This window comes from Aedes albopictus, chromosome 3 (genome assembly GCF_035046485.1).
Source record: "Aedes albopictus strain Foshan chromosome 3, AalbF5, whole genome shotgun sequence".
NCBI lineage: Eukaryota > Metazoa > Arthropoda > Insecta > Diptera > Culicidae > Aedes > Aedes albopictus.
In genome coordinates, this window is record NC_085138.1 from 175,631,304 (window position 1) to 175,656,384 (window position 25,081).

Sequence of the window (25,081 nt, forward strand, 5' to 3'; positions counted from 1 at the left end):
CCATAAATAATTGATTTTTGAGCAATAAAAAATGTCAGAATTTCCACAAATAAATCAACAATTGCAATAAAAAACTATATTTTTTCCAACAAAAAATTTCGAACATACAACATCTTAGAACTATGATAGAAAAACTGAAACTATTGTGCAAATTAACAGACAATCGCTTGCTGTCCGAACTCGCTAACGCTCGTCGGACTTTAAAAAAGGATAACATCTCTGTTCACATTATACCGGGCAAATTCTTGGATCTGTGGATTGCCTAGAACCGAATCGACGCAGTTACGGTGCATCGGCTTTCGGAAACTTCGACGGCCTTCTGCCGCCTCAGTTCCTCAATCCTCTATGTGGCTTCGCCGCATGGCTCAACCGGTACTTTTACTTTGCTCATTATTTCGTATTTATTGCTTAATTTTCAATTGCTTTTTTGATGTTTTTCAATTGGAAATTTCTAAATTATTTATGGAAAAATCAGATTTATTTATGGAAAATTTAAACTTTTTTGTTGGAAAAAATATAGTTTTTTATTGCAATTGTTGATTTATTTGTGGAAATTCTGACATTTTTTATTGCTCGAAAATCAATTATTTATGGGAAGTTTTGAATTATCTATGCACTTTTTGATTTGTTTATGGAAATTTTATAGTTTATTATTGCTCCCACCCCTACTTTTTTATTGGCAATTTCTGATTTTGTTATGGAAAATCATCACTTTTTTATGAGTCGTTTATATTTTAGCCAAATAAAAATCGATAGAAAAAGAGTAGTTCTGCAAAACGGCGAAGAAAAAGTGGTGCGTTGTTGAGAAGCACAAGATTTCTGGGTAGTAAAATGGGACCAGCACAATTCGGCACCAACATTTCAAAAGGGCGTAACTGCATTTACAACCAATGCACAAATAGAAAGATAAAATCCTCCTCTTTCGATTAATGGATGTGAATTGCGATGAATGAAATGAATGAAATACGACCCACAGCTCTGTGAGAAGGTGCTGTTCCGTCCCCAAGTCGGTCCAAGTTCCATCGGTAATTGCCTATTCTTAGGCGTTTTATGGTATAGAAGATTGATTTTAATTATTAAATCACTACAAAGTGTTAGTTTGTAAAAACTTAGACGTATAATTTCAACTCAAGCAACACGATATCAGCTTGTACGATTTTTTTTAAGGAACTTCGAATACTTGGGTGAAAAATATGACTCCATATTATCGAAATCATGAATTAGATTGGAACAGGGATTTGCTGTTCTTATTATCTTCTTTTATTCGCTTCCATGATTTGAATACCCTGTCAAGCGGATCTCGTGTTCCTAGATTTAAAATTATACGTCTAAATTTCTACAAACTAACACTTTGCAGTGATTTAATAATTACAATAAATCTTCTGTACCAAAAAACGCCTAAAAGTAGGCAATTTTTAGCAATTACTTTAGAGAACATGGACCGGCTAGAGGACGGACCAGCACAATTGTGGTGGTCCTAATTTAACCCCAAAAAGTGCATAGGTGGATAAAGTAGCCACAGTAAAGAAAGTTTTATTCTAGAGGACGTTAAATTTATAAGAGAAAATTTGAGATAATCATACTTTTATGCTCCGTCACGGAAGGGTTAAGCTGCTTAAGATGCTTCATTTCAGTAACTTGTTGTGCAAAGATTTTGTTTACAAAAACAACTTTATGATTTTTTTTTCAAAAACATTGAAATTGAATTAACCAAATTAATCAATTAAAAGTACAAATGAAAAAAAAAAGGGAAGCCCACCGGATTCGAACCGGAAGCCGGTGCGTGGGTGCCCTACACTCTACTCCAATACCACAATTATGATGAAGTTAATAGCGGGTGAAATCTGACTTGAATGAATGCTTTGTTGACACCTACATTTGTAAACTTGTGTAGTAGCGCAGTTAACTTTATCATAAGGGTCTGTCCATAAACTACGTAGACTCTTAGGGGGGGGGGGGGTCTGGCGAAAGTCTACGCTCCTTACAAATTCCAAAAAAAAATTGTATGAACGAAAGTCTACGGAGGGGGGTCTGAGATGGCCGGAAATGAGTCTACGTAGTTTATGGACAGCGCCAACAAGTATCTACAGCGGCGCAGCGGTACGGCAGCAGGTTATCATGCAGAAGGGCCTGGTTCAAATCTTCTCCAGGAGTGTATCATGTACAGTAAGGTATTTCATGTTTCGCACATTACAAGCAATTAACACAAGCTGTAGTGAATCTGGAAAGTACATTTTTGTTTTTTCGATAGAAGGCTCGGAGGGTTAAGTCACATATACCAATCAACTCAGTTCGACGAATAGATATGATATCTGTATGAGTGTATGTATGTGTGCATTTATGTATGTCTGTGCGCAAAAAAGTTCACATACTTTTGGGCCACTGCCCTTTGGCTGATTTACGGATTATAGCTCGCATGAAACCGGATTTTTACCGCATTGTTTGCTATTGAAAATATTGCGGATCCGTCATGGCGTTCCGGAATTATGGCCATTTTTTGTGATCCAGTCCAGCACCGGTGAACTAATCATATATAAAACTGAACTAAATTCTATCATGCGATACGACAAATTACGCCGAGTTAATATTATTAAACTTTAGTTTGGTTGCCAAATATAATGTGGAAATCATCAATGTAAACCACAAAACCACGATGTTGGCCAAAAATTCAATGACGACCCAAGATCTAAGATGGTGGCGCACAACTAGAAGAAACGGCTGCTTTGAGGAGATTAAGGCTTTAAAGCCAACAAATATGAGTATATTTGGTATAGAGAAGATGTACGGAGGCCAAAGAGAACGACCAGAATATACAAGATGGAGGCCCAAAATTCAAAATGGCAGTTGTTTAAAGGAGTTTTAGGCTCTTAAGTCATGCAATATGGGTATGTTTGGTAGGGAAAAGATGTCCAGAGCTCAGAAATGATGACCAGAATCGCTCGTGGCCTTATTGCCGAGCGGTTAGCAGCGTCAATCTTTTGGGTGTCTCATAAGCTTCGGAGTGTGTGTTCGATTCCGGCTCCAGTCGGGAAAAACTTTTCGCCAAACGGAAAATTCTCCACTGGGCCACTGGGTGGTATACACTCCCGTTCAAAAGTTTGGGGTCACCCCCTCAAAAACATGTCATTTTTTTAGGCCCATATTTCCGCCAATTTGCGTCCGATTTGAAAACCCTAGGTTTTATTCAAAAGATAATAAGTCAAAGAAACTTTGAACATGATTTAAAAGAAACTTTTTCAAAAAATTTTGTATGTAAACTTAACCCAAAGTTGCCAAATTTTCTAAAAAATGAATATAAACTTACGGCAGTGTCGCTGGAAATTGGGTCGACCAAATTTTAAGATGAGAGCGGTAATATGACCCATTTTCTATTTGCTTTCAAGTGCTTTTTACAGAACTTGGCTAAAAAATCTAGAAAAAAAGTTATTAAGTAAATTAATCCTTGATGTCATCGACCAAAAGTTTGGGGTCACTTTCGTAAAACATGGAAAAGTGATTTGGTGATATCTTCGTCGTCTATAGTTCAATTTTAATTATTTTTGGCTCATTTCAAAGATAATTAACTAAATTTACGTTTGATGTCTTCAACTTAACGTATTTAACGATTTTTGTATATAAAAATGTTATGTAAAGTTAGCACATTTTACCACGCTTCAAAAAATGGGGCAACTTTACGTTAAGTTTTAATATGTAAATTTCAACAAATATGTGTGGTTCAATGCCTATGCAGTAAGTATCATTCATTTTGTTTCAAATAAGCCAAGAAGAATTAAAATTGAATGAAAGATGACAAAGATATCAACAAATCACTTTTCCATGTTTTACGAAAGTGACCCCAAACTTTTGGCCGATACAGCATTTTGAGGGGTGACCCCAAACTTTTGGTCGATGACATCAAAGATTAATTTACTTAATAACTTTTTTTCTAGATTTTTTAGCCAAGTTCTGTAAAAAGCACTTGAAAGCTAATAGAAAATGGGTCATATTACCGCTCTCATCTTAAAATTTGGTCGATCCAACTTCCAGCGGCACTGTCGTAAGTTTATATTCATTTTTTAGAAAATTTGGCAACTTTGTGTTAAGTTTACATACAAAATTTTTTGAAAAAGTTTCTTTTAAATCATGTTCAAAGTTTCTTTGACTTATTATCTTTTGAATGAAACCTAGGGTTTTTTAATCGGACGCAAATTGGCGGAGATATGGGCCTAAAAAATGACATGTTTTTGAGGGGGTGACCCCAAACTTTTGAACGGGAGTGTATGTGTTGTTTGGAAATTCCCCTAAAACCCCATCGAATCCCAAGTAACGCAACTGATACTCTTCGGAACCCCCCGAAAACATCCCTAAAGCCCCCATACATTGCCTCTGACGACAAACAAAAGGTTTACGTGGAATTTATGTTAGAGCAAATATTAAAAAACATTTCTAATTAAATTTTCAAATAATTTTTTTTTTCAAGACAAAATCTGGGATTCCAGAACCCAATTTGACCAAGTTTGATCGCGAAATTGCTGGTTTTCGAGATATATGAAAAAAAAATGTCCTATTTTAGTATTTTTTGGGTTGGATATTACATTTTACATAAGCGCTGCCCATAAGCTAGGTAACCTTTTCTAAGGTCATCTCAGACTTCCACCTCCACCCACTCGTAGAATTTTATCTAAACAATATTTTCCAAATTTGTATGGAGCGTGGACTTTAGCCAGCCCCTCCCTCCTTAGGCCCATACCTATATAAAATATCCATGTCATAACAAAACCAAGAAATTAACTAATTGAGAGGCGCAGATGCAAACAGGTGTTCGTGATCTTTTTGTCGATTTTGAGTTAAGCATACAAAAAAGTCTTCAGATTTCTAGCTTTTCGGAACTTTTTTAAGATTAATTTTATGATGACTTGAAAAAATACAATAAATCTGAGAAAATTGGGTTGATTTTGAAATTCCATATATTTTGTATTGGATGAAAACTTGGTGTAAAACTCTGAGGCTCATTTACACAAAAGTTTATTTTTGTCACATACACTTGACCCTCTCAGTTCTATAAAAAATCTTGGTCCGGCCTAGTGTCCTCTACGACAATATTGAATAACTTGTATTATAATCAACCACCCAATCGATTTTCTTGAACGAATTTCACAGCTCCTCAGTGCTGTCCTGAGGATTTAAAGTGTGTTATTACTAGAATTGTTAAATAGTTCGATGCATTTGTTTTATAATGTTTGCTGCAGTATTCCACTAAACTATTGCAAACACCAAGTTCTTACTAGGTATTTTTTCCTCATACAAACATTTCCCGAAAGAGTTGAAGAGATAATCTCGATTTCTTGATCCTTCCAGTCACCACATTCAATCAGATCTCCCATGGTTCCATCTCAACAACACCGGCATTAACAAATCAGCTTGTGTTTTGTTCACAAAAGAAGCCACAAATGGAAAAGTAATTGAAACTTTTTTCCCCTCTCTTGACTTCGCGCAATGGTTTCGGTTATTTATCTTACAGCTCCGGCCGCCAGACCTCAGTGCGCTTTTTTATTCGGCTCCTATGGGATTTCCTCGCTTTCTCTAGTCCTTTTGATTACTTACATTTTTACGCCAAATATTTTCTCCTGTCTGGGAATGGAGCAGTTGTCGTGAGCTTAGGACGTTTTATTCTTGGATTTGTTCGGCTTGGCTCCTCCGCTTCTTACGAGTGGAATTATGTGAAGCATTCTTTCCTGGTCCTACCTACATTGTGTTGATTTCATCTACTCCAGTGAAAACGATGTCGTTGAACAAATTAATTCTATTATGTTTGATAAACAAGCTCGGTACGGTCTAGCAGTTAGCAGCTCAACAATTTGTTCCTAAAGGCTCAGCATCATCATCTTGTTGTAATCTTCAACTGTTTAGATTCAAGTCAGCTTTAAATAACATTTTCTGAACAACGTGCACTCAACGCTCAGGAACATCCGAGGGCCGAGTTTCCTTCACTTACATGCGTCCTACTTGTAGGTTTCCGAGCTTGAAGAGCATTTCGTTAACCTCCGGAGCCAACCATGACTTAGCAACTATCATAAATTTTCTACTGCATTATTTATTGCAGCGTGGGGGTGCAAGTAGATGTCGGTAAAAGAAGAAATGAAAAGGCACAATTTTCTTGCACTTTTCTCCACTCGTGCAGCCTGGATCCACTGACTGTTTGCATCCTGTATAACGTGTGTATCCTGGCTGGTCCCGTTGTTGGTAGTATTTTGAGCCACTCCAACACCCATTTACATGCTCACCACATAACTCTTGGGCCAGTGTGTGCCAGCCAGCCAGCGGAGGCCGGAATAGACGAATCGGTTTCCGAAAGTGAATAATCGAGGCACTGTTGCCAAGCTGCGGCGGCGTGCAGAACGTTCAACATAGTTTCCGTAGCGTTGTCGGTTACCTGCTGTTACTAGCGTTGTTGGCTGGCTGGATCTTTTTCTTTCCCAGTCACAGGTCATAGCCGTGCAGGCAGGATGCAAAAGTTGCTACCCCAGAAGAGCGCCCACCACCGGACCGCCACCTCCAAAGTGATGGACTCTGTTTAACGAGAACTGGATTGTGGATGTGGTGGCTGCGATGCAGTGCAGTTGCATTAGATATGTTATTTTCTTCGCGGTGGCTGCCATGGGGAGAGGTAAACGAAGTGCAGTATGTGGGCTCCTGGGAAAAGAAATGCATTTTTTATGAGCGGGCAAGCTTGGGAAGGATCGATGTTAGCAGGAAAATTTTTCAGTATCGGTCACGGATAAGTGTCTCGGGCTATCACACTGACGAAGGCGTTGTTAACAAATTCTTATTTATGTATTAGAATAAAATGGACCAGTTCTATTGTGTTGGTAGTAACGAAAGCTAAGGTGTCAGTGCAAAATTGGTAGTTCAAATCAATCACATGTTTAGCTTCGAAGTCGTGGAAGTTACGGTTTGGCAACATTTGTTTTTATTAGAAACAAAATGTATGAATCAGAAGAAAAAATCGAAATTTGTGTCAGCCTAATAAGATTGAATAATTGTCCCTAAAATTCTATTTCGGGCAAAACATGTATTTGATTCCCGTCACACCTTCTACGTGACACTATGGTACATAGGATGGTTGGAAATTTAAATTTGACCGTAGTTGTGCATTCGAAAAGTCGGTCGAATTCTTCGCAATCCAAATAAGAGGGTAGAGGGCAACCAGAAGAATCAACTCAACGTCTTATATAGAGCGAATTTCGTTTGCGTTTGCAAGTTACGGGAAATAAGCAGTTTACGCAATCCATAAAAGGCCCTATTCGCAGCTGCAATACGCCTTTTCGCTTCACGGGAAACGTTTTTGTCACATGTCACAAGTGTTCTAAGATAAACAAGTTCCATTAGGCCTGCCTCTGTCTCTACCCTCTATCATGTACTTTATCTTGGTAGACTTAATCGTTAATCGTCCAGCCTATCCTCGCTGTCTCTTTGTACAGAGAAGCATAAGCTCCCTCCACTGCGCTACAATCTATGCCGATGTGTGATGGTAGTACCATTCCTCTGCCCGTCAGATCTCCTAATCGCTCCTTCAAGTGAACAGCAATTTTGAAAGAGCATCGCCCTGCTTCAACCCATCCAAGGTCACAAACGAGGTAGATACAGAGGGTGGCCAAAATGTTTGAGATAGGCAACTTTTTTTTCTCTCACAAAACAGTTCAAAATGCTGTAACTTTTCACACTTGATAAACGTTAAAAATTTCATTCAATTCGGTTCACCGGTTCCCGAGATATGACAGTTCAAAAATTAGTTGTCAAAAAATAGTGTTTTACCAGAACGATTCTAACTTCGCGAAAGATTAACCAATCGAGCTCAAATTTGTACCGTAAACCGGGGTCAAATTGATCTTCGGGTCGAAATTGATCACAGGTTTTTCAGTTAGGGTTAGCATATTTTAAATAATTTCTATTCAATTATCGTGCAGTTGGGAACCGATACTAAACGATATTTGCTTGGAAACTATTTGAAGTATGATTTATCTAACGGAAAATCGTCTGATCAATTTCGACCCGGAGATCAATTTGACCCGGTTTACGGTACCAATCATGCACATATAACATAACGAACCGTCAAAATTTAAATTTGACAATTTTTGATGCACTCTATGAATAGTTACAGCATGTTGAACAATTTTTATTGAGAAAAAAAGTTGCCCATCCCAAACATTTTGGCCATCCCCTGTACTTCGGCTCTGATCCGAATACTTGATTTTGATCAATCCAGCGTTACACGTATCAGCCTAATTTATTTCGCCAGTAAACCATGTTCTGACATTATCTGCTAAAGCTTATTACGTTTCATTCAATCATACGCTGCTTTGAAATCAATGAACAAATGGTGAGACTCCAAGTTACATTCCCGAAATTTATCTAGGATAATCCACAGGTTAAACATTTGAACGTTAAACGTTGATCGGTCCTCACGAAGATCAGCCTGGTATTTGCCGACGAAGGACTCCTCAAGAGGACATGCGACTATAGCTTATAAAGCCTGCGCACTTTAGAATCGGTACACTTTCAACCGGCTGCAGATCCAAAACGGTGTCACTTGAAAAAAAGTGTTGTTAGAAGCAATTGAAGCTTATCTATTGTAGTTTGTAGGAAAAATATAAAATTTGCTGTTTTATTTTTTTAGATGAACTATTGATCTTGATTCGTAAATAACGCCAGTTTTTCCTGCACACATTGAGCAAAAATCAACCATCGTCAGATTCAAGATTTGTGTAGGAATATATAATTACTCCTCCTCCTCTTCTTGGCGTAACGTCCTCACTGGGACAAAGCCTGCTTCTCAGCTTAGTGTTCTATGAGCACTTCCACAGTTTTTAACTGAGAGCTTCCTCTGCCAATGACCATTTTGCATGTGTATATCGTGTGGCAGGCACGAAGATACTCTATGCCCAAGGAAGTCAAGGAAATTTCCTTTACGAAAAGATCCTGGACCGACCGGGAATCGAACCCGTCACCCTCAGCATGGTCATGCTGAATACCCGTGCGTTTACCGCCTCGGCTATATGGGCCCTAATTACTAAACCCACCAATTACGCAGTCTAGAATCGTTGTAGGTATTATGATTGTTGATTAACGGAGGTAAAATATTCCATGGGTGTTTTAAAATGTCAAATATAGCTATGGTAAACCTTTGAAGGGTTTTATGGAAAATCAAAGGCTTGCATAGATATTTAAGGTAAAAAAAACTGTTTTCGTAAAAGCTTTAGTTCGGCAAATACGCATACGGGAAGGATACTACACGAATAGTATAGGTATAAAAAAAACCAATGATTTGACGCTGAACGGTATGAATAATCGTGGCTCGAAAGCTGAATGGACGATTGCTGACGAAATTCATTGGATGTGTTTTGATGGCGTGAAATATCTAACAATTTTTTTAACAAAACTAAATCTACTCAGAAGTTTTTTATTTGTGATCGTAGAATTACATCTATAGTTGCATTATCTATGTGGTTTTAAGTGTTTCATCCATGAAAACTATCTAATTTCGTTCTTTTAAGGAGGAGTTAGCCTTATAGCTGTTAATTTCCGACTACTGTGAGGAAAAACTGCGAATAATCCCAAAACTAATCCAGGCTTCGATATGAATTATGTTAGGCTACTTGAATTAAGAAATTGTAGAACTAAAAAACGATCCCAGGAAATATGTTTTCTTGAAAAATTACTTTGAGTAAATTTATACTTTGAATATAGCGTTGAATGGACAGTAAGGCTATAAGTTTCTTATGGTCCTGTGAATCATATTTGTCAAGAGTTTAATGTCGTAACTTGTTTTGAGCATATCTTTGATGAATATGAATTTGTTTTTTGTGGAAATACCAGCTCCTAAACTGTGAAATTTGCAAATGCTGGCGATCATTGATTTGTGCAGAATAAAATGGCCTGAATTTCACAATCAGATCAAAATAATATCTTAAAGAAATAAAAACTGAATTTTTCATATTTTTCCTACAAAATGCAATAAATAAGCTTCATTTGCTTCTTACAACATTTTTTTCTAGGTCAAACCGATTTTGTTCTGCAGCCGGTTGATAGTGTACCGATTCTAAAGTGCGCAGGCTTTATGCCGAATTCAAAAGGGTAAACCCTCTGTAATTGACACACTCTAGTCTGTGCTCTTTCTTGTATATTGGGCATTTTCCTCCCAAATCTTTACTATACTCTGGTTGATTGACTGATGTAGCTGCTCACTGCCATGCTTAAGAAGTTCGACCGGGATCTCGTTCTTCCCAGCAGCCTTGCTGGTTTTCAGCTCCTTAAGGGCCTTCACAGCCTCATCCAGTGTTGGTGGTTCCAATACTGCTTGATAGTCATATATTATGGTAATTTTTTTCGTGGATGCTCCTTCCACCTGGCTGCAATCATTGTTTTGTTTGTCAACAAATTTCCTTCCACAGGGCGGGCACTGGCGCAGTCCTGGCAATTTCATAAAACCTCCGCATATCGTTCCTGTCCATACTTCCCTGCGCTTCAGCAATGGCACTTTCTTCGTGCTGCCATTTTTACTGCGGTGGATTCGTTTCTCTACTGCTCTTGCCACCCAGTACCGCTCCCTGTTGAGACGGGTACCAGCCACTAACATTCGACTTCTGGCGGCATTCGTTTCGTTCGTCTTTTATTGACAATCCTGCGCTGTTGTTGTCACTGCTTAATGAATAAACCCTAAATCGCAGCTGTTGACATTTCCAAATCCGTTGGTCTCTCCTATGCTTTCGTCCAACTTCTGATGGTACATACTGTGCTGCAACCCCTTCGGCTAACAAGCGTTAGATGTTGCATCGCATTGTTCTGTTGTTTCTTGAACTCGTGACGCTGGATAATCACTTCTGGATGTGTGCAGCTGCAAGATAATGATCCGAGGAAATGTTCGGGCCTCTGTAGGACCTCACATCTATGACGTCCGAAAAATGCCGCCCGTCGACCAGCACGTGGTCTATCTGGGAGCAAGTTTCACTACTCGGGTGTCGCCAGACGTTTTTTCAGATATTCTTAAGTGCGAAGGTACTGCTGATTGTCTTCCCTCTACACAGATCGGAAAAAGAGTGTAAAATTCTGTGACATATAATGCACATGATTGGAGCGTGGGATATCATAGAAGTTTACATGACATATCATGTAAACCCAAGTAACACACTTGTCACCGAAGAGTCACGGCGGCGCAGGTTTTTGTTGCGCAGAAGTCACTGTGACTAGCTTCTAGCAAGTAAGTGATTATTTGTTAGAAGTAAGTCACAGTGACTTCTGCGCAACAAAAACCTGTGCCGCCGTGACTCTTCGGTGACAAGTGTGTTACTTGGGAAGTTCATGAAATATCATGTAAACTTCTATTATATGTCATGTAATTCAGCATGACTCTGAAAGTTTACATGACATATAACACAAATTTACATGATATATCATGTAAACCATCATCATAGTAAGTTTACATGACTAAACTGAAGTTTACATGACGTGTAAATCTCATTATTTTTATCTGTGTAGTATTTAGCAGCGAATGTCTCTGTGGTTGTGAAATGTGATGTTTCGTATGCAGAATATCCACGCACACAATTATCTATACCTTCCATGGGACAAAGACAATTGTTTGTTTACAATTTACCGATGGGAAAACAATTTCTTTCAATCGTTGAGAAGTTTTTGCTGCATCATGCAGCAGCGAAATCCAAATTTGAAGTGCCACAGAACTTTAATTGGGTGTGAATTGAAGGTCAGGTCAATATATAATAAGTGAATCTGGCGAAATGAAAATTGAACGGTAATGAAGAACAATTCGGCTAGCTGATGCTTTGATGCGGCTGCTTTCGTCACACGCAAAAGTGAAATTGTATGTGGAGTAAAACTGAAACGCTCAATTTTGCGCAATTATTCGATTTGCAGTGCTATAGGGGCTAGTTATTGATGGTTTACATCTTTCTGTTTCCATCTGATGAGTCATTGGCAAAGGTTGGAATATATTTAATTATCGGATATTTTTCATCTGATATGACGGTAATTACTGGGGGTCTCCAGTTAGTCCATAGCCTCGCCTATCCGGAGATGGCGGGTTCGATTCCCGTCCCAGTCGGGGAAATTTTCTCGACTCCCTATTGGCGTAAATAGGGGGTGGCCAGGGGTGGCCTGGCCCCTTCCAGAATAATCTATTTCGAAAAAAAAATCACGCAATTAAGGCGAAAAGTATCTTTTTAGAATAAATAATCTATATCGACTTGGCCTTGCCCCCCCCCCCCCCCCTAGAGCAATGACCTAGTTACGCTTTCCCTGGACATAGTGTATCATTGTACTTGCCTCACAAAATTCATTGAATGGCAGGCAAAGAAAGCCCTTCAATTGATAACTGTAGAAGTGTTCAAAGAACACTAAGTTGAAGCGTGGCTGGCCAAGTCCCAGTGGGGACGTAGATCCATAAAGAAGAAGAAGAAGAAGAAGGAGTAGAAGAAGAAGATGACGGTTAATTAGCCCATATGACGAAGTATATTTCTACCCTATGGTAAGACGTACTTTTTGCACTTTTTTCTTGAGGGGTTCAAACAGTACGTCACTATACTCGGCTTGTTATTGTCGCTTTCTATTCTCGATAACGTCCGATGCTCGCCAGATCACGCTTCACTTAATTCACCCATCATCCAACATCAACTTTGAACGGTTGTTGTCCAATGATGTTCTTGCAATATACCCTGTCCACCGATCCTTCCGTCGTTGACCACCTTCTGGATTCGAATGAGTGTTATCAGTTTTGCCACCTTCTGGATGTTGGGGTCGCCAAAGAGTGCAGTGAGCTCTTGATTCATCCTTTACCGCCACACATCGTTCTCCTGCACACCACCAATGATCGTCTCCAGCATGTGTCGCTCGAAAACTCCGAATGCTTGCAGGTACTCAAGAAAGAGAGAAAGGAGATTTAATGTTAATCCTTCCTCAAAAGCAGCAATCAAATCATGATATAGATATCAGACCACACATCAATTCCTTATTTATAGAGTAAAATTTGTTAAAGAGCGCCAAATTTAAATCATTCCGAACTTCACTTCCTGCCAGCCGACTTTCTTCGAACAGCTGCACATTTGCTGCGAATGTCTTGTCACTCAATTTGCATTTCTATTAGCCATGTACTGATGTCGACAGTGCCTTTGTGATCCGCTCCGGCTGTTCTGGATTCCGAGACCGACATCGTCGAGCGGGTTGGGTTTTGACGGGTCGAGTCGATAATCCCCCCTCGATGCTGCTATATCGTTTTGTTTACCAATGAATCACAACCCAGATATCGGCAGACGACAGCCAGCCAGCACCGATGAAAACGGCAGAGGAGACGATAAAGAAAAACTTCGGTTTGACAACTTTATTTGCATAATTTTCGACTCGCTTGTGGGTCTTCAGACTACTGCAAGAACGCTCCTCTGCCATCGACAGCAGAAGCAGAGTTTGACGATCCTTCCCACTGACTGCTGATTGTCTGCGGTGCAGGGATTGCTCCTCCAGCTCCAGCAACGGCAGACGAAAGGAAAACGAGAATAATCCCCGGCCGTCCCACGCGTGTTTTCCGCCTCGCCGCCAATGCTCAACAACCCAGCCAAAGTGAGATATGGCCCTCGTAGCGGTTGTTCCGGAGTCGTTCGTCGTCTTCCCCAGTGTGAATGATAATAGCGGCAAAATACGGGTAAACAATTTATGAACGACTGAAATCTGCACGAGGTGCTCTCTTGGCGGGGGCCGCATTCCACCGCAGAGCTACAGCTTGTTTTGCACAGTAAAATGAATTCAATTAACATGGAAAATTTGTTGACATCGCCGCCGTACTGTTTCACAATCACCACCGGCAGATGATGTACAGTCTACTAATAGCAGCAATCCTTGTGACATATTGAGATATATGGGGCTCTCACTGGATGGAGTGAAGCAAATCCAGGACGAATGGGTACTCTACAGACCATCCTTCGGACGTATCTGTTTGATTTCGCTTTTATCAAGGCTAATATATGGTACATATTCTGGCGCCAAGGATGGTGGAGTTGATGTTGGAATGTTGCGGCGGCATGGATGGTGGATAGAGAAGATTTATTTGCGTTAGCTTTAGCATTCCTTGGTTGGCTCAGATCCGGTAAACAAGGACAAACAGTTCCCATGGAAATCAATTGACTTGGAGACAGGATATTTGCACAGCAAATTGGTCTTACTTATGTTCATTATCGGGGTTTTGAATAATATTCGAGTAGAGTGCAATCAAGGAAGTATGTTTGCAAATGCATTGAAGACACATATCAGAAGCTAAGATGTGATGGTTAGGAAATGATTAACAAAGCTGAGTGATTTTAATCTTCTTTGGGTAAATCAGGCATGTTTGATCTGGAACTTTGAATTAAAATGTTTATTTGGTCAACATTGAAACACGTTCGTAAAGATCAGAGTTTGGCAACCGAGCTTCTGACTTTCATGAAGTACATATTGGAACTGGGTGCTGAAAAATTATGAGTCTATAGCTAAGAAGGAGCGTCCAACTTCTGGTTCTCACAAGTTCCTATCTATGCTTCCACGGGTCAATCGAAGACAAAGGTCGATAAGATAAGTGTTGTTTGCTTAGCTGATAGTGCAGCCTGGGTACTGATGTCCTTCTAATTTCACCTAGGTTGAGGAGGTTCGTACCGAGCGTATGTGCACGCAAGAGGTGTGACTCAAACAACGTCTGCACAAATGTTGGTTCCGGACTCTCGGACTCGGACCATAAGGACCCCTTTGGACACCATAGTCTCGGCGAAATGAACGAGAACAGAGAGCTGCTCATTGTTAGGATTCAGACACCGTAGTAAAAAGATCCTTCATCGAGGAAGAACCGTGCTACAGATATTGTGGAAGGTGGCAGCGTAAGGATGGCCTTATTGGGTGCGATTTTTGGCGGGTTAACATGTTGCTCTTCATCGTTCTTCGTAAAGTGACCTTAACCGGATCATGGGTATCCCTGATAAAAAGCATCGGCCTTATTGAAGCACAGTACAGGGCATTTTTGTGCAGAGTTCTACATAACGGTGTCTTGTCCGATCCCATCTTCAGTGAGACAAGGATGTATACTATTACCGCTATTGTTCCTCATTGTAATCGACGAGATCCTGGTAGGTGCGATTGATCGTAAACCAAATCGTGGACAGTGGCAGGCGCATGAAGCACCTAAATGACTTCGAACTGGTTTGTAACGTTGCTCTCTCAGCTCAACGGCGCTCTGATGTGCAGAGTAAACTCATTGATCTTGCCGATTACTCCTCGGCAGCAGGTCTTACCATCAACGTCAACAAGACTAAATCGTTGGATGTAAACACGGTCAAACCTTCCAGCTTCACGATAGCTGGGAAAGCAGTAGAGAATGTTCAGGACTTCCAATATCTTGGTAGCCAAATGACGGCCGATGGTGGCACCAAGATCGACATAGGTGCACGGATTATGAAGGCGAGGGCTGCCTTTGCGAGTTTAAGAAATGTCTGGAATATTTAACAATCAGATAAGTCGACGCACCAACATCCGAATTTTAAACTCGAACGTGATATCTGTACTGCTGTACGCCAGTGAAACCTGGTGTGTATCAGTAGAGAGCACTTAACGGCTGTAGGTCTTCAACAATGGATGCAGGCGGTATATGATTCGTGCGTGGTAGTCTCACAATAAGATCGCCAACGCGGAGCTCCATCGTGTCATCAAAAGCCGATAGCGACAAACAATTGGGCAGTAAAAATGGAGGTGGGCCGGCCATATCCCACGCCGGGGAAATTTACAAGCAAGCGGTAGATTGAAACCCACCAAAACAATACAGTCAATGTAGGCCCAGAAGCTCTTGGCAGTACAGCATCAACAGTGAAATGAAAGAAGCCTACAGACATTGACACAGGTCAGGGCGTTGGTAGGAAATCGCCAAGGATTGATATCTGCCATGAAATTTAACAAATGTTTAACAAAGAAGTAACAGCTCCGAAACATAAGACACTCAATTTTTATTAAATCATCACATTTACTTGAACGGTGCATGATGTCCTTCTTTCCCTCCTTTTTTGCACTAGTTTACCAGTTTTGCTCTCCAAGTTGAAAATAATTCAATTTGATAATGTTTTATTACATTCCCTTTTCTTCAAAATATTCAATAAACAAAAAAAAAACCTTGTAGATTGAACTTTCAATGCAGCACCATAAGACCTTTACTGAATTGATTTACATCGAGTTTTCATCCCATTTCGCTGAATAAATCCCCGAGCCACTAACTTTTCGCGAAATGTAATAACGTAGCTCAGCATCGCTCCTCCGTAACATCGGAAGTTTGCGAAGCCAAGAAAGTTGTCTCCCGATTAGGCATTGTCAACGAAGCGAAGAATTAAATTGAATTAATTAGTCAACGCAAGCCAAGCGATTTTCAATTGACTGTGGTTGGGGCGGCACGGCAAATTGTTTTTCAGCTTTTAATGTCTTTAAGGCTTTGGAAAACATTACTCCAGTGTAGCTGATATCAGCATGAATCCAGTTCAAACATAGCATAGCACTTTCCTTCTCTATCATTTACGAAGTGTCCGATACCACTCCACAGTATGTATTACTTCAAATTGGTATCAATATCGAACCACTTAACTTTGGCCCAGGTTGACTGCAAAACTTAGCAAATGGATGGAGCGGTGCAGCAACAACGACCGTAAAATAGTGCTATCCAATTTTCATATCGTCCTCCGGCTCCGGCCAGCCCGCATGTCAGTGGCGGCGCGTCGTCGTTCGCCTATCGTGGGAACTGTGGGCAGATGTTGCATGTATGCGAAGAAGCGAGTCATTAATTTCCGGCACCGTAATATGCTCATCATTAATTCAGCCATTTTCCAAGGTACTATGGAGCTTGAGGTGTGCGACCACATGGTTCTCCTTTGTGACCGTGGAAAGGGGTCCTGACTCCACTTTGTGTGCTTCCCCGTGCGTTTCCCCATGTATGATAAATCTTTGTTAAGCAAGTTGTTTAAAATTTCATTGAGAAACCTCATAGGAACTAGCGCCGAGGGTTGGGAGATGATACAGGGCACAAATGTTTCGGACAGGTATGGTCCCAAACCCGTCATTATTCATAGTTGAAGAACAGGAGGGATACCGGGTGGGCGTAGGGTCCGTTCCGTTGTACTAGAATATTGAATTAATTTCGACAGGCACTTTCGTACACGAACAAGCTCAACCGAACGAGGACATCTACCCATCATCACATAATTAGATAGAGGTTTTGCACACCGAAGGAGGTTGTTTGTGAAATTTTCATTCGATGCGAAATAATTTATCAAGCGTTCAAGTGCCTTTGTTTGAGAGCTTGACAGAGGATCTTCACTTTGGGTGGGTGGGGTCTCTCGGGAAAGAGGTGCGACAAAGGGTATAGCTGATAACAAACTTTGACCAAGTTTCACACGTCGGTAAATAATCCGGTGACGAAGGTGTCAAATTTCGTACCTTAAAAGATAGAAAATAGGAGGATTAAGAACTAGCAGGTCCTCGTGGGGCTCAAATTGCTTCATAGTGATAAGATATTCACGATGCTGTGATTGGCAGTGGAAGGGATGCTGGGAATCGATTTCATCAGAGTTATCCAATCTAGCCAGCTATAAAGCTTCGAGTTCTAATATATTTTGATAAAGGAATATGAAAGTTTAATTTCAACCTGCAACTAGCTCAACGTTTGGAATGCTTACAAAATAGTGCGCCTTATGGCCGTACGGCTCAAAGCGTATTGTGCATACCACGGAGTGAGCATTCGATTGAGCATTTGATTCCATTAGAGTTGTAGGTATTTTGAAATCAAGTGAACGATAAATTATCCCATGCTCCACTGTTGTGTTTACATTGCAGACAAGAATAGATCGAAGTAAATCGCGTTTACGTAGTCCACACTTAAAACAGTTAATTCTCCAAATAAAGAACAAAACAATTTTTCTACAAACTCGGTTAACTTTTTCGGATTTTTTTAATTCAAAGTTGCTATCATGAAGCATACCCACCCACATCACATGTGGTCTACACATTTTTTCAATTCCGTACATCTTTTGGCTGCTCATATTGAAAGTTAGGTTGACATCTATCTTGACATTTTCCTCCATTTACATAGTCTATAGTTTGTCGAACGTAGAGGGATTCACCGCCGTAGGTTCAACCACGGTTCAAGCATAACCCGTAATTCCTGGTCCATTCCAAGAATTAGCAAATTTGTCGCCTATCTCTAACAATGATAATTCTGCAATTCCTCGTCTGTAGATTTTCCCGTTTCTTTTCACTACGGCTTGTCGTATACTTTCATTGCCACCAGTGAAAACTATCAACTATGCAATGAACCTCCTGCAACACCTTTTCCGTCATCCATGATGAAGACCAAGCCATCCACACTATCCAACCTGCCATCTACGACTCACTTCATTCACTAAGGCAACGGGCGTGCGTTGACCAACAATTCTGCTTCAGAGAAGGTCGTGACCAAGCTCTTATTATTGGTCATTATCATCCCCGCCACACAAAACGTTCTGCTTTCGCTAACTCCTCCTGTTGATCTACCTTTTCACCTGACACAGATGATGTGTTATGCTCAGTTGTCCTCAATACAACAACAGGTAGACCAGCACTCATACACAATGTCATATAGTTCAAAATAAAGCAGTATGTACACTACAACCACCGTCCTGAGTAGAATCTATCAGTTTAAAATACGGGCTATGTCAACCATTGATTGGCTGCGTAACGACAATAATAATGGGACTGATGGCATGATCTAAGTTCCCCGGTCACTGTTGACTTAAAACGAAATTGCTCCGACCACAAATCAATTGGTTAATGGAGAAAAGATGGTCCTCTAAGCAATCTGGTATCTGTGTTGACTGTGGCTCCCGGCCACTACTTCGTCATATTGTCGGCCATATTCTTCTTCGGTGGATCGTACCTCCAGGTGCTGATCTCTGCCGTGTATAGAAATTCTGCAATCCGGTGTTTTTTTTTCCTTCTAAACCATAGGGGGATAAATCTGCTCATCAGACACCCTAACAGGAAGGTTAGGGTAGTGTGGGGTTGAGGCCGTCTTCTACAATGCCGGTAGAAGCCAGGACTACTCTCTCCTCGACCCACTAAAACACATTCCTATGGTCGCCAAACCCTACGTCTCTCCGGAACCACCAAGAAGGTATTGCTTCAGAGAGGGGCTAGTGCATATCGCACCCTCAAGGTTAGCTGCCGTAGCCTAGCAGCAACGAACATCGATGACTCGCTCTGGAGAGTCCATCACGGTAGCCTGCTGGCGCTTAGCCAGTTTCCCGAGTGGTCCTCGCCACTCCCTTTGTCCTCGGAAGGCGGGCAGGGTCAACCCCGCCCGCGCCCTACTGCTGAGCGGACATCAAGAACTGATGCCCACATGCAACCCGATCTGACCTGCCCGCAAAGGAAGGGTATTACTACCCTTCAGGCCCTATCAGATGCATCCGTAGGTTGCAGACAGCAGGGTCTCACCTACCCCGACCCTTGTCGGGGACCCCTTTCCAACCGCGGGCTCAGATCCAACCCAGTAGACTGACGCCACGACAGCACCGCTACCGGGACATCCTCTCCGCGGCCACTTAATCGCTGTAAGGGTCGATCTCGACCGCAGGGCACCGGTATGACCTACGAAGCCGACTTCGAACCCCTGGACCACCTCTTGTACTGCATCTGGACTAGCCATTCTCCGAGTCCACGCGCCACCTCCTCTGTAGCTCCCAGACGGTATGGGTGATAGCCGTTGAAACGGCATTCCAGCTAATCTCATCCCTACACATTCTCTGGACCAAGTTATCCGGAGTTGTGTCCTCCCCGCATGTGGCAAGCATGCGGTCACGCATTGTGCGGAAACGCGGGCACACGAACAAAACGTGTTCCGCCGTTTCCTCTAAACCATTGCACACTGGGCATTCGGGAGAATCCGCATGCCCGAAACGGTGTAGATACTGTCGGAAGCAACCATGACCTGTAAGGACCTGTGTCAGGTGAAATGAAACTTCCCCATGGCGCCTATTAATCCAACTATCTACCCTCGGTATCAACCTATGGGTCCACCTTCCTTTGGTGGAACTGTCCCACGCGCGCTGCCATTTCACCATAGAGGCCATCCTGACAGTCTTGCGTATGCCTCTTGTTCCGCGCATTTCGAAGCACTCCATGTCCTCACTGATAAGAATGCTGATAGTCACCATACCAGTAATGACACAGAGAGCGTCGTGTGACACGGTACGGTACGCGCTTGCAACCCTCAGACACATAAGCCTGTAAGTACTTTCCAGCTTCCGTCGGTAGCATTCAGTACTAAGCGCGGTACCCCACGCCGGGTCGCCATACCTAAGTATGGACGTAGCAACACTAGCCAGAAGCTTGCGCTTACTGGCGTACACCGCTGAGCTATTGGACATCATCCGGGATAGTGCCGCAATAGCTGTGGAGGCTCTTTTACAGGCATAATCGACGTGGCTACCGAAGGTAAGCTTGTCGTCGATCATCACGCCCAAGTGCTTGACAGAGCGCTTCGACAGGATAGTGCACTCTCCTACACTGATCTCCGTCTGCTGCGCCGACTGCATGTTGTTAACAACCGTCACCTCTGTCTTGTGGTGAGCCAGCTCCAGTTTTCTGGACCGCATCCACGCCTCCACAACCTTGATCGAGTGGTCGGTAGTCAACTTCACCTCCTCGATCGTTTCACCGTAGACTTCGAGCGTAATATCGTCGGCAAATCCGACAATCACCACTCCCACTGGGTACTCCAACCTCAACACCTCGTCGTACATGACATTCCATAACACCGGACCCAGGATGGAACCTTGCGGGACTCCTGAGGTTATGTGAAAGCACTTCCGACCCACCTCCGTGTCGTATACTAGTACGCGATTCTGAAAGTAGCTTCCGAGAATCTTGTACAAGTACTCCGGTATCCCCAGACGCAAGAGCGCATCGGCAATAGCAGCCCAACTGGCGCTATTAAATGCATTCCTTACATCCAGAGTCACTACCCCGCAGAAGCGAATTCCCCTCCTCTTAGGCTCGAGTGCTTTCTCGGCGGTTTTTGTAACCGACAAGATAGCGTCTACGGTGGACCTCCCCTTCCGGAAGCCATACTGGTTGCTCGAAAGACCATTTACGCCCTCAGTGAACCGCATCATTCTATTGAGGATGATCTTTTCGAGCACCTTCCCCGCCGTGTCAATCAAGCATATTGGTCTATATGCCGACGGGTCTCCGGGTGGTTTCCCCGCCTTTGGCAATAGTACCAGGCTCTGCCTCTTCCAAGCTTCTGGGAAAACTCCCTCGTCCAGGCATTTCTGCATAGCAGACCTGAACATCTCGGGAGCTTCTGCAATAGCTACTTTTAAGGCCAGGTTCGGAACTCCGTCCGGACCTGGGGCCTTACCTACGCTAAGGGACTTAGCTATCCCCGCAAGTTCCACATCGGTGACCCTTTCCTCATCGCCAGCCCCAGTCCCCGGCTGTCCTACGAAAGGAGGCCAAGGACTAGGATCATGACGCGGAAAAAGTCCTCCAATGATCCCCTCCAACATCTCTGGAGATTGCTCTGTAAGAGCCATCACACCTCTCGTCTTGGCCATAACGATCCTGTAGGCATCACCCCACGGGTTCGTATTGGCACTCTGACAGAGACCCTCAAAGCAGGCCTTTTTGCTTGCTCTTATCTCGGTCTTGAGCGCGGCTTTTGCAGCGGCGAACACCACCCGCCGTTCGTTTCGCTCTTCCTCTGATCGTGCTCGCTGCATCCGCCGCCTAGCCCGTAGGCAGGCGCGGCGCAGGTCCGCAATCGCGTCGGTCCACCAGTAAGCCGGTGGCCTCCCATTTCTAGGGTGGACTCGCCTAGGCATGGTCGCATCACACGCACGTGAGAGCACCGCTACCAGCTCGTCGCCGTCTAAACCGATTAAATTTCGCTCACGGCGGAGCGCTTCTCTAAATACCTCCTCGTCGAAGTATGATGTATTCCACCTTCGAGGGCTTGGCCTTGGCCTAGCCGCCTCTTCTTCTATCCACTGTCTGCTGTTGTTGTAGTCGATACTGTAGCGAACCGCCAGGTGTTCGCTGTGAGTGTAGCCATCATCTACTCTCCAGTTCGGACTACTTGTTAGGCCAGGACTACAAAAGGTCACGTCAATAATTGACTCTGCTCCATTTCGACTATAGGTACTCTTGGTACCGACGTTAGCCAAGTCGACATCTAAGATGGCCAGTGTTTCTAGCAGGATCTGACCCCGCTGGTTCGTGAAACGGCTTCCCCATTCCACAGCCCAGGCATTAAAGTCACCCGCTATTACCACCGGCCTTCGCCCTGTTAGCACGGTCGTTAAGCGGTCCAGCATTTGCGTGAACCGCTCGATCGGCCACCGCGGAGGTGCATAACAGCTACAGAAGAAGACCTCGTTTACTTTGGCGACCACGAAGCCCTCATAGTTAGTAGACACCAACTCCTGCAATCCGGTGTGTGACGTACGGTTTGTACTTCTGGTTGTCTGACCAAATCCAAGAGAGAACCGTTGCCAAATTTACTCACAGAAATTGCTCCTAGATTGGAAAAGATAAGGTTGTCAGGTATTCATCATCCTTGCCCCGATTACCGCATTTTGCAAGTCAAGGCGTTGAAGTCAGCTTCAGAGGGGCAATCTTGGTCAGAGCAACTGACCAAGGTCTGCCGTTACTTCATATCGTCTCCGGAGTCCATTTCATCTCATTTCTTCAGGCCATCCTGCTCATCCTTTAAGTCGAGCATTTCCTACATTTCCTGTCTTGTCGGAGAAGAAACTTCTGAAATCAAGTATGTGGTAGATGCACCTCAAAACCCGAATCGCCGACCACACAGCGCAAGTATCACGCTTGTCTCGGGTTGCTGCTATGAAGTTCTTTAGGTATCGCTGTACAAGCATATTCTTTTCCAAAAAAAAGCCTTCAATCGTTTAGAAGACCTTGACTTGCAGGTCCGGATTCCTCCGCAAGCATTGCTCCAATAGAAACATATAGCCAGCGGTATGTAATCGAGTAGCTGTCCGTCATCTGAACTTTATCGGTTCGACACGAAATACATGTTTCGAACCGACTTTTGTCACACTTCGTAGTTGCTTTCAATATACCTCGGATTTCATTTTCAATATCCCCCATTTCTGATGCAAATGTCCGTATGTGTGCAAATCCAGCCTATAATATGTACTGATTAGTTCTTCTTTTTCTTCTTCTTTGTGGTTTTACGTCCCCTCTGGGACTTGGCCTGCCTCGCTTCAACTTAGTGTTCTTTGAGCACTTCCACAGTTATTAATTGAAGGGCTTTCTTTGTCTGCCATTGCTGGAATTGGGAATCGAACCCACCGTCTCCGTATTGGCAGTCGATAGCCTTAACCACAAGGCAAACTGGAGGCCCCTGTACTGTACTGATTAGTTATGGAAAATCAATGTTGTCGTCTATACACATTTCTTGATAGGGACAAAGAAATAAGCAAATAACAAAATCACATTTTCATGACATTTCCCATCCCTGGCACATTTTCGACATTTTCTGGATGAAAAGTGACATGCTTCACACATAGGGGCCGTTCATAAACCACGTAGACTTTATGGGGGGAGGGGGGTCTGTTCAAAGTCTACGCTCCATAGAAATTTCAAAATTTTTGTATGGACAAAAGTCTACGGGGGGGAGGGGCTATCTGAGATGGCCAAATTTTGGTCTACGTGGTTTATGAACAGCCCCATACATTACTACAACTATTTGACAAGTTTTCCGAGCATTGTCAAATGATTTTTTTCTGACTATGATAACCATTTTCAATGCAGTTTTGATCATCGATATAACTTCTTTTTTCCAGTCAATTAATCATCCATTGCAATGCATTGCCCCGAAAATGCACTGCATCATGTATTTAACCCTTATGTGGCCGGCAGGGTACCCGGGTACCCAGCACCCATTTAAAATACACGGTGTAGAAAAAAGCAAAAAGTTTGCCGGCCACATAACGGTTAACACGCTTTTTTATGTATAAAATGGTATATCATAATCATTTTCGAACAATTAAGTCGGAAAATAGGGTAATCCTATCAATTTACCCGAAGCGGCCGTAGCTTTGCTTTTCACATTTATTTTTGCCCAAACTCCAGAAAATCCTCTTTTTTATAATGCTCCCCGTCCTGTCTCGCATCATTTCAGGTTCGCACCCTGTTCGTCAGTGGGTTACCAATGGACGCCAAACCCCGGGAGCTGTACCTACTGTTCAGAGCCTACGAAGGCTACGAGGGATCACTGCTAAAGGTTACCAGCAAAAATGGCAAGACAGCATCGGTAAGTAAACACGCCTGGTCTGGCTGGGTGGGTCTTGACTTTGTGTGTACGCGGGCAGTCATAATCCTCGGACCGGTCGGAACAAGCATCCCAGCGTCCGAAAACACGCAATTTTCCGTTATCAGATATCGGAGCCGGATTTGGAAAGCTGGCGCCTAGCACACGGATAATTGGATTAAAATTGATGGAAAAATCTATTGAATGTTTTCTTTTTGCAGCCGGTGGGCTTTGTCACGTTCAGCACACGTTCCGGAGCAGAGGCGGCCAAGCAGGATCTGCAGGTAATTTAATTGCTATAGCACTTTCTGTCGTTCTGTGTTCTCTTTCGTTAACTCCGAATTTGAGCTCTATAGACTGAACGTGCCCTCCTTGGTAGTCTTCGGTTTTGTATTTTGTTTTGTACCTTACTCTATTGGTTGTATCCCTTAAACAGTGCACTTACAAATTCCGAATTAATCCTCTATACACATTAACTTTTACGGTGAGATTAAAGTCAGAGGTTGTTTAGAAAATTGCGAGTTAACACGAGCAATATTAGATGGAGGATAAAAATTCACCGTTCGTAAGAGCAACCTTATTCAAATATTGCATTACATACACTTAGTGGTAGCACCGCAATCGAAGGCGAGTTTGAAACACTCTCAAACGACTGATTTCACATGGAATTCACTCCTTTTGATCACACTATATTTCCTACATTCACTTTACACCTGGAAGTTTACCACC

The 25,081-nt window shown here is 42.6% G+C and overlaps 1 protein-coding gene across 5 annotated transcripts in view; it reads left to right on the forward strand.

Moving 5' to 3' along the window:
• The window catches only part of LOC109403728 (protein couch potato), a 555,872-nt gene that overhangs the window by 495,643 nt on the left and 35,148 nt on the right, over positions 1-25,081 (forward strand). For all 5 annotated transcript variants that reach the window (XR_009995724.1, XR_002128503.3, XR_002128505.3 and 2 more), the window contains exons 3-4: positions 24,224-24,355; positions 24,574-24,636. Coding sequence is in view for 2 of the 5 variants with exons in the window: in XM_019676592.3 (XP_019532137.2) it covers positions 24,224-24,355; positions 24,574-24,636 (195 nt within the window). In the remaining 3 variants the exon portion in view is untranslated. The remainder of the gene's footprint in view (positions 1-24,223; positions 24,356-24,573; positions 24,637-25,081) is intronic.